Consider the following 11153-nt stretch of genomic DNA (forward strand, 5'->3'; position numbering starts at 1 on the left):
CCAAGACAGTTGTGAAGAGGGGATGACAAAACCTATTCCCCTTCAGGAGACTTAAAAGATTTGGCATGGGTCCTGAGATCCTCAAAAGGTTCTACAGTTGCAGCGTCGAGAGCATCCTGACTGGTTGCATCACTGCCTGGTATGGCAACTGCTCGGTCTCCGACCCAGAGGATAGTGCGAACGGCCCAGTACATCACTGGGGCCAAGCTTCCTGCCATCCAGGAACTCTGTACCGGGCAGTGTCAGAGGAAGGCCCTACAAATTGTCAAGGACTCCAGCCACCCTAGTCATAGACAGTTCTCTCTGCTACCGCACGGCAAGCAGTAAGTCTAGGTCCAAGAGACTTCTAAACAGATTCTACCCCCAAGCCATAAGACTACTGAACATCTAATCAAATGGCTACGCAGACTACTTGCATTTCCCCCCTTTTACACAGCTGCTACTCTCTGTTATTATCTATGCATAAGTCACTTTAATAACTCTACCCACATGTACAGTATATATTACCTCAATTACCTTGAACCTTGAATGGTGCCCCCGCACATTGACTCTGTACCGGTACCCCCCTGTATATAGTCTCGCTATTGTTATTTTACTGATGCTCTTTAATTATTTGTTACTTTATTTCTTTTTTTGTTGTATTTTTCTTAAAACTGCATTGTTGGTTAAGGGCTTGTAAGTAAGCATTTCACTGTATTCGTGTTTGCCAGGGATGGGGAAAACATGTGACACTTCTCCGGTCCCTGAGGACCTGATCTAACAGTGGACAAAACATTAAGAACACCTTCCTAATATTGAGTTGATTTATCGAGTGACATCAATAAGGGATCATAGCTTTTTCCTGGATTCACTTGGTCAGTCTATACAGTTGATGTGGGAAGTTTACATACACTTAGGTTGGAGTCATAAAAGCTTGTTTTTCAACCACTCCACAAATTTCTTGTTAACAAACTATCGTTTTGGCAAGTCAGTTAGGACATCTACTTTGTGCATGACACAAGTCATTTTTCCAACAACTGTTTACAGACAGATTACTTCACTTATAATTCACTGTTTCACAATTCCAGTTGGGTGAGAAATGTACATACACTAAGTTGACTGTGCCTTTAAACAGCTTGGAACATTCCAGAAAATGGTGTCATGGCTTTAGAAGCTTCTGATAGGCTAATTGACATTATTTGAGTCAATTGGAGGTGTACCTGTGGATGTATTTCAAGACCTACCTTCAAACTCAATGCCTCTTGGGTTGATATCATGGGAAAATTGAAAGATATCAGCCAAGACCTCGTTAAAAAATTGTAGACCTCCACAAGTCTGGTTCATCCTTGGGAGCAATTTCCAAATGCCTGAAGGTACCACGTTCATCTGTACAAACAATAGTAAGCAAGTATAAACACCATGGGACCACGCAGCCGTCATACCGCTCAGGAAGGAGGCGTGTTCTGTCTCCTAGAGATGAACGTACTTTGGTGCGAAAAGGGCAAATCAATCCCAGAACAACAGCAAAGGACCTTGTGAAGATGCTGGAGGAAACAGGTACAAAAGTATCTTTATTCATAGTGAAACGTGTCCTATCTCGACATAACCTGAAAGGCCATTCAGCAAGGAAGAAGCCACTGCACCAAAACTGCCATAAAAAAAGCCAGACAACGGTTTGAAACTGCACATGGGGACAAAGATTATACTTTTTGGAGAATCCTCTGGTCTGATGAAACAAAAATAAAACTGTTTGGCCATAATGACTATCGTTATGTTTGAAGGAAAGAGGGGGAGGCTTGCAACCTGAAGAACACCATCTCTACCTTGAAGCACAGGGGTGGCAGTATCATGTTGTGGGGGTGCTTTGCTGCAGGAGGGACTGGTGCACTTCACAAAATAGATGGCATCAAGAGGGAGGAAAATGATGTGGATATATTAAAGTAACATCTCAAGACATAAGTCAGGAAGTTAAAGCTTGGTCTCAAATGGGTCTTCCAAATGGACAATGACCCCAAGCATACTTCCAAAGTTGTGGCAAAATGGCTTAAGGACAACAAAGTCAAGGTACTGGAGTGGCCATCACAAAGCCCTGACCTCAAGCCTATACAAAATTTGTGGGCAGAACTGAAAAAGTGTGTGCGAGCAAGGAGGCCTACAAACCTGTCTCAGTTACACCAGCTCTGTCAGGAGGAATGGGCCAACGTTTACCCAACTTTTTGTGGGAAGCTTGTGGAAGGCTACCCAGAACATTTGACCCAAGTTAAACAATTTTAAAGACAATGTTACCAAATACGAATTGAGTGTATGTAAAATTCTAACCCACTGGGAATGTGATAAAATAAATAAAAGCTGAAAAAAATAATTCTCTCTACTATTATTCTGACTTTTCACATTCTTAAAATAAAGTGGTGATCCTAACTGACCGAAGACAGGGAATTTTTACTAGGTTTAAATGTCAGGATTTGTGACAAACTAAGTTTAAATGTAGTTGGCTACGGTGTATTTAAATGTCTAACTTCAACTGTATGTCCTGGAAAGAGCAGGTGTCTGTAATGTTTTGTACACTCAGTGTATATACCACTATCCCCAACACACCTCGCCACTCCTTCCCACTACTTTGACCCAAATAGATCCTACACCAGGCCGTTGGCCTAAAGAGGCTGGACACCCTTCTCTCAAAACCCCCTGTAGTTCTTTTGCACCTAAATATGAGGACACATAGACTGACCAGGTGAATCCAGGAAAAAGCTATGATCCATTATCGATGTCAATATTTAAATCAACTCAATATTAGGAAGATGTTCTTAATGTTTTGTACACTCAGATCAGGTCCTCAGGGGCCGAAGTGGTGTCACACATTTTCCCCATTCCTGGCAAACACAGCTGATTAAACAGATTGCATTCTAAACTGAAGATCATGACTAGTTGAGTATTGGAGTCTGGTGTGTTAGCTGGGTCTGGGGCAAAAGTGTGACACCAATCAGGTCCCCGAGGACTAGAGTTGCCCATCCCTGGGTTAGATGGTGGTGCAACACATTTTCTTTGTGAACGAATGTGCAATGCACTTTCCAAACTGTGAAAGGCAGCAATACGCAACATATTGTCTAGTCTGCGAGAAAGACACACGAAGAAGAGGCGTAGTTTAGACACACAACAAGCAGCCCAGGGCACTTACACAACCCACTGTGTATTTCCGTGTTACTTCCTTGTTCTGTCTTATCTTTGGTATTTTTCTGGAGAGAAATGTGTAGACAGCGGTAATTTTGGGGGGATTCGGCTACTTATCAATGCGAGCGACAGATACGCATAATAATAGTTTTCTTTAGATCCCCGCCTTGCGGTTACTGATTCGTCAAGACCCGCTGAGGTGATCAGGAGCTGTAGGACTTCTTCACCCCAGTACTTCTGGTCGATGGCAGACTCCCGAGAAAGACGGAAAACCGGGGAAGATGAGCCTCAGGGTGCAGTCGGGGGTGAAGGTAAATATTAATATGCGCTTGAGACTTTGAAAGATCGTCACCTGAATTGTTTTAATCTAAAATATTGTCTAACACAAAGTACAGGGTCCCGTCAGAATCATTGGTTGCGATCGAAGCGATACTTTGTTTTTCCCTGATCTTTCAGCATGTAGGCCTAGTTAGACTAATTAGCGAAATGGTGAAAACAGTCTTAGTGAGGTCGTCTATTTCAATATGTAAAAATCTAGCACTAAAAATCTATAACTATTTTGGGCTACACACTTTGAGCTTGGAAGGCCATAGAAATGTCCTTTGACGTCACTTCACTGTAACAAATGTGAAACAAAAAGTGTAATAACAGGTCAAATCAAAATCATAAGTTCGGAAAGTCGAACTCTAGAAAGAGGCCCGAGTCCCCGACTTGGAATTCCGAGTTGGATGACTGTTCAAATCGTTTTTTTCCGAGTTCACAGTTTTTTTGAACGCACTGAAGTTGAAGTTAGAGATTTCCGAGTTCCCGAGCTTCCAGTTGTTTTGAACGCGGCATAACTCTAACCCCCAAGTAAAGTGGCATACAAAGTCTACATCATAAAGGAAACATGTAGGTTCTGGGAGTGAGCAAAAGTCTCTGCCAATTGAATTGGAGCACAATGCGTGATTAAACACATCTATCTGATCACCACAATAAACTGTCGTGTCATTAAACATTGATAATAAAATCACTAACAACATCTTTGTAACAGATGTCATCGACGACAGAATTATGGAACAAGGAGCTGTTGTTTTAAGAGGGTAAATACACTTAGCACTAGTACCATTAGTATCCATCCTGATTATCACATGATCCATTTTCACAAAATATTTGTACATTTTTATCCATGAAGGTATGTCATAGAGAGGGTCAGTGCAGAAAACCCAGAGAGACGTTTGACTCCAGAGGACCTTGGTGGCAGACCCAACGAACTAGAGGACCACCAAGTTAAAGACGTGGTACAACAGCTGCTGCTGATCGCTGATGACCTGAACAGAAATGCTGAGCTACAACAGTATGACATTATTTTCTTCTGAATTAGCATATTAGTTACAGTGCCTTCAGAAAGTATTCATACCCCTTGACTTATTCCAAATGTTGTGTTTCAGTCTGAATTCAAAATGGGTTAAATTATTGTTTTTTTTCACCCATCTACACACAATATCCCACTTGACAAAAGTTTTTATTTTTATTTTTTATGTTTGCAAATTGATTGAAAATGAAATACAGAAATATACCATTTACATAACTATTCACACCCCTGAGTCAATACTTTGTACAATCACCTTTGGCAGCGATTACAGCTGTGAGTCTCTCTTGGTAAGTCACAAAGCGCTTTCCACATCTGGACATTTCCCCTTAGTTATTTTCAAAATTCTTCAAGCTCTGTCAAATTGGTTGTTGATCATTGCTAGACAACCATTTTCAGGCCTTCCCGTAGATTTAAGTCAAAATTGTACCTCGGCCACTCAGGAACATTCACTGTCTTCTTGATGAGCAGCTCTAGGTGTTTTGGGTTATTGTCCTGCTGAAAGGTGTATTCATCTCACAGTGTCTGGTGGAAAGCAGACTGAACCAGGTTTTCCTCTAGGATTTTGCCTGTGCTTAGCTCTATTCCATTTCTGTTTTATCCTGACAAACTCCCCAGTCCTTAACGATTACAAGCATACCCATAACATGATGCAGCCACAACTATGCTTGAAAATATGGAGAGTGGTACTCGGTAATATGGTGTATTGGATTGGCCTTCAAAATAACACCTTGTATTCAGGACAAAAAGTTAATTGTTTCGCCACATTTGTTTCAGTATTACTTTAATGCCTTGATGCATATTTTGGAATATTTTTATTCTGTACAGGCTTCCTCTTCCAAAGTCACCATTGGCCTCATGGTGAAATCCCTGAGTGGTTTCCTTCCTCTCCGGTAACTGAGTTAGGAAGGATGCCTGTATATTTGTAGTGACTGTGTGTATTGATACACCATCCAAAGTGTAATTAATGACTTCACCATGCTCAAAGGTATATTCAATGTCTTCAATGTCTTGTTTAGTTTTTTACCCATCTACCCTTCTTTGCGAAGCATTGGAAAACCTCCCTGGTCTTTGTGGTTGAATCTGTGTTTGAAATTCACTGCTCCACTGCGGGACCTTACAATTATCTGTGCGTGTGGGGTGCAGAGATGAGGTAGTTATTCAAAAATCATGTTAAACACTATTATTACACACAGAGTGAGTTCATGCAACTTATGTAACTTGTTAAGCACATTTTTACTCCTGAACTTATCGTATTTAGGCTTCCTATAACAAAGGGGTGAATATTTACGGACTCATGACATCAGCTTTTCATTTTTAATTAATTTGGAAACATTAAAAATAAACATAATTCTAACTTTGACATTATGGGATATTGTGTGTAGGTCGGTGACAACAAAACAATTCTAAATTTAATCAATTTTAAATTCACACTGTAATGCAACAAAGTGTGGAATTAGTCAAGAGGTGTGAATATTTTCTGAAAGCACTGTATTTGGCTGGTCTATGTGATGGTGGTGGTTTTATGTACTATTTTACTCAAGCAACAAATAATATATGCCTGGATGTGAACACAAATGAGTATATTCCCATATCCTATTGTAGTGGTTTGGCAAATTGTCATCAAATGAAGAACTTTATTATTTTATCATTGTTTCATTTCCTTGACAACAAGAAACGTGGAAAGAGAAACAATTACTTTTCCTCATTTTCTAATTATTTGTCTCTCCTTCCTCTGACAGCCTAATAAGCACAGTCCAGGTAAACTGTGTCCAGGATGTGTTCTTCTCAGTGGCCAGGGAAATCTTTGCAGATGGTATCAACTGGGGCAGAGTGGTCTCCCTGTTTCACTTGGCCTACAAGCTTATTTACAAGGTAACACTTGGAATGTGCCTGTTACTGAATATGAAATCATTGAAACTTACAATTGTACATTTTTTAAATGCCAGCAGCATACCACCCTGCATCCCACGGCTGGCTTGCTTCTAAAGCTAAGCAGGGTTGGTCCCTGGATGGGAGACCAGATGCTGCTGGAAGTGGTGTTGGAGGGCCAGTAGGAGGCCCCCTTTACTCTGGTCTAAAAAAAAAAAATCCCAAATGCAGTGATTGGGGACATTGCCCTGTGTAGGGTGCCGTCTTTCGGATGGGACGTTAAACGGGTGTCCTGACTCTCTCTGGTAACTAAAGATCCCATGGCACTTAACCCCGGTGTCCTGGCTAAATTCCCAACCTGGCCTTCATACCATCACGGTCACCTAATCATCACCTATTTACAATTGGCTCATTCATCCCCCTTCCTCTCCCCTTTAACTATTCCCCAGGTCGTTGCTGTAAATGAGAACGTGTTCTCAGTCTACTTACCTGGTTAAATAAAGCAGAATGAATCTCCCCTCACACTATATGTATATTTGTTATCCCCCTTTCCAAGGCACTGACACAGAACCACTTAGAAATCATCAAGAAGGTTATTAGCTGGGTATTACAGTTCATCAGGGAAAATGTCTCCGCTTGGATCCGACAGCAAGGAGGATGGGTGAGTACCCTGCTGGAGTATGCCAACATGCCCGTCCAGATGTACAATGGGACTATATTTTATTTAAAAAAATACCACAAGAGCAGAGACGCTATCACAATCAACACACACATGCAGTAAAGAGATCAATTGAAAACAGACTGTGGGGGATAGAGGACTGACGAGGTCATTGGTGCCCATTTAATAAATTACATTTTTTAAAAGCTGATCTAACAAAGTGGATATTTTGTCAAATCTGTCATGATGTATGTGTTCGAAAAGGCCCACAATGTGCTTACTAAAATCTGATTTGGTGCATAATATTTAATGTCCTTTTTGGGTTTAGAAAACATGTCTGCTAAATGTCAACCACCGTTCGGATAAGCTGATAGGGTAGCTAGCCATATAGCAATTAGTGGTGGTATTTTTAAGTTGTTTTTAAGTGTAATGCAATTGATTGGTAAAGATGACGTGAACATGTATTGCGGGAGACATACATACAAGCGTTGTACAGTTTTTTTTTTCCTTCTTTACACCGATGGTGTCAAATACACAAATAAACAATAGCCTAAATGTAGGCTAACTTCGATGGCCGGTAATGAGGAGATTCTGGATCTATCCCCCACACCGTTTCCATGGCTTGTCAGTTATTTTGGACAAACTCTTATTAACTGATCTATTCAAGAATGCACATCTGACAAGTATAGCCATAAGTCACACGCCCATCGGACAACCCAAAATGTAAACGATGCTAGTTGGTAAGTTCTACGTATGGTGACTCACACGTGCATGCATATCAAGAGGAGGAAGCGCTCACTCCTACTCAAATACGACCATGCACATATGTGTCCTCAACGGCCGATGCAGGCAGGCAGTTCCGATGTGGGCAACACCGAGTTCAGCTACCTGTGCCACTTCACAGTACTGTCAGTTCACGAAGCGAAGCTTGTTTGATGATGAGTAACCTTGCCTCACGCCTATAGATCCCAGAACGAGCACTAAGGCTTTAGCTCAGCCTAGTCCAGCCTATGACTCCGGTTAGTACGGACAATCGTAATGGTTCCACTGTTGTGTGATTGACTTTTCGTTTTGCTTGCAGGAGGCGGTTGTTAGCACCGTGTCACATTGGCGTACTGTGTCGCTTGTGGCTGCAGTGGCTTTCGTGATGGCCGTGGTTTACTGGAGGAAAACACGCTGACATCATCTCAGGAAGTGCCCTTGGTGAAATCAAAGTGCCCTTAAAATGTGGACAGTTCTCTAGGAAGACAGGTTAATGTGTTATGTCCTGTGCAGTTGATTTGACTTTGGGGCAAAGGTGACCTAGTAATCTTTATTTTTATATGTGTATATATATATATATATATATAAATGATGAATTGATCTGAAAAGGGAGATTCAGGGGCTTTTTGGTACAGTACTCCAAACTGAGCAAGTATTTATTAGTACCAATGTGAAACAGAATTTTTCTATTGCTCAAAATAACCTTCTAAGGTGTTTTATTGAACAATGTTTTATTGGACATTAGCTGTTTTATTGAATCACAAATCTTCTATTGATTTGGAATTAAAAGTAAACCACTACTATTTTTTCACAGCTCTAAATAGGTATTATATACAGTGGGGCAAAAAAGTATTTAGTCAGCCACCAATTGTGCAAGTTCTCCCACTTAAAAAGATGAGAGAGGCCTGTAATTTTCATCATAGGTACACTTCAACTATGAAAGACAAAAATCCAGCAAATCACATTGTAGGATTTTTAATGAATTTATTTGCAAATTATGGTGGAAAATAAACTTTTGTTATTGACCAAATACTTATCTCAATACTTTGTTATATACCCTTTGTTGGCAATGACAGAGGCCAAAGTCTTCACAAGGTTTTCACACACTGTTTCTGGTATTTTGGCCCAGTCCTCCATGCAGATCTCCTCTAGAGCAGTGACGTTTTGGGGCTGTTGCTGGGACATGTACTGGCTTAAGCAGGGGGACACATCTGGCACTGCAGGATTTGAGTCCCTGGCGGCGTAGTGTGTTACTGATGGTAGGCTTTGTTACTTTGGTCCCAGCTCTCTGCAGGTCATTCTTGTGATCATTTTGACCCCACGGGGTGAGATCTTGCGTGGAGCCCCAGATAATAGCCATTAATACAGGTAACGAGTGGAGGACAGAGGAGCCTCACAGGTCTGTGAGATCCAGAAATCTTGCTTGTTTGTAGGTGACCAAATACTTGTTTTCCACCATAATTTGCAAATCAATTCATTAAAAATCCTACAATGTGATTTTCTGGATTTTTTTTCTTCTCATTTTGTCTGTCATAGTTGAAGTGTACCTATGATGAAAATTACAGGCCTCTCAACTTTTTAAGTGGGAGAACTTGCACAATGTGTGGCTGACTAAATACTTTTTTGCCCCACTGTATATGTATCTGAATGGACCAAATGTCTTTTAAATCGTGGCAATCATGCACACATGTTTAATAAAAATACCTTTGCCAAAGCAAAGTGATATTGAATTTGTAATTTACTTTTAAGTGTTTTCTCATTAACTCCACTTCCTGAGGAAACTTTGGTTTGGGACCATACTAACTCTTTCATGGTTTGACCAGATCCCTCTTTAACTAATATGTTTTATGGTTCTTTCTCCTTAAACCTGAAAGAATTGCCCAATCCCAAGGGTGGGCAATCTTACCCACCAAAGGCTGATGTGGGTGTAAGCTTTTGTTCCAGCCTAGAGGAAACACCTGATTCCACTAATCAATCTTGTATGATAGAAGGACATGCAGTACTATGCTTAAACCTCAAGATGTCGTAGTACTCTTATGAGAAGTATGTTGGCGTATTATAAACAAAATTGGAATTGTACATAGTTTAGACTATTTCACAAACTAAATCTAGTCTGCGATAGAAATGATAGATGCCTTTCACCCAATCCTTTCTTACCTTTCTCACAGTTAGTGATTCTGTTAGTCCTTTACCTTTCTGACAAAATGAACATGCTGGGTTATATAGACATGATCAATGATATTACATAACAAATGCCTCTCAATTAACCTCATTAGACTGCTCTAATTGCAAAAATGATGAACATGTATTATTAATCATGTATTATTTGTCTCAGTGTAATTAACTCTATTCTCAACCAAGGGCCGGATTCAATCAAGACCGCAGGAAACGGACACTAATGAAACATTCTGTTGTTCCCTGCACAAGGGAAGGTTTTGGTTTCATTGTGTAAACACTCACCAATAAGTGTGTAAAAATCTTATTTTATGCCACTGGTGCGATGTGATTTTTATTCAATGCAGGTTCCCGCAGTGTGAGTCTGATTGAATTCTTCGATGCCAGTATTTAACATTACGTCACATTAAAAGTGTCCCTTGCACGTGACGATTTGCCAATGTCTTCACCTGAGTACTGCTTTGCCTGGCCCATCTCCAACAGACACAGCTGTGCAAATTGCACCGGTCTTAGCACCCCCCTTATTTGCAAGGATGCAGCATCCAATCATTTTGAAGAATATTGTGTGTGCACGTTTTTTTTCTACCTCATGATTCCTATTTTTACAATTAGTCATTGAATGTCCGACGGAAACGGGTTGCCGATTTCTGGGCCTGAGGAAAGATTTAACTTTAATTTCCCGCTCCCTATTGGTAGCATACATTCTGAATCAAACCATAAAACGCCTGCTAGATCACATGCTCAACAGGCATCTGGCATCTCACTCTAGTCAGCTGACATCTTTAGCCAATCTGCTGAACATGGCTGTCACTGGAAATGTCAGCCGCGAGGTAAACACAGGGCTAATAACCAGTGATCCACGCGACCTCTAAAAAGTGAAGGCAACCAAATGTCACTCAGTGGTGCAGTCGATACAGAGGAGAAACCCCGAGTGACATCAGCCCAGTCATCACTGCGTCATCAGAGAGGGTAACACACTGACAGTGGACTGGTCTCTGCACTTCACTAGATCTCACAAAACATCCTGCTGTACATGTATTGCCATTTGTAAATGGATGGTTGTTTACAATTTAGGTCATTTCTGTCAAATATCCTTTAATACTACGTGTGAACTTTAAACCACAGTTACCCCCTCATGTGACATCAGCCCTCACCTATGACAGAGGGTTAATAGATATCATGTGGTGA

The 11153-nt window shown here is 40.8% G+C and overlaps 1 protein-coding gene across 1 annotated transcript; it reads left to right on the forward strand.

Moving 5' to 3' along the window:
• Window positions 1-3085: 3085 nt before the first annotated feature.
• LOC110506337 (apoptosis regulator BAX) lies at window positions 3086-9509 on the forward strand. The gene is made up of 6 exons (XM_021585890.3): window positions 3086-3458; window positions 4181-4229; window positions 4322-4483; window positions 6241-6373; window positions 6927-7031; window positions 8110-9509. The coding sequence occupies exons 1-6, from the start codon at window positions 3392-3394 to the stop codon at window positions 8206-8208; spliced, it is 615 nt and encodes a 204-aa protein (XP_021441565.1). The 5' UTR covers window positions 3086-3391; the 3' UTR covers window positions 8209-9509.
• Window positions 9510-11153: the final 1644 nt, after the last annotated feature.

Source organism: Oncorhynchus mykiss, chromosome 26 (genome assembly GCF_057628025.1).
Source record: "Oncorhynchus mykiss isolate SJ-2025 chromosome 26, ASM5762802v1, whole genome shotgun sequence".
Classification (NCBI taxonomy): domain Eukaryota; kingdom Metazoa; phylum Chordata; class Actinopteri; order Salmoniformes; family Salmonidae; genus Oncorhynchus; species Oncorhynchus mykiss.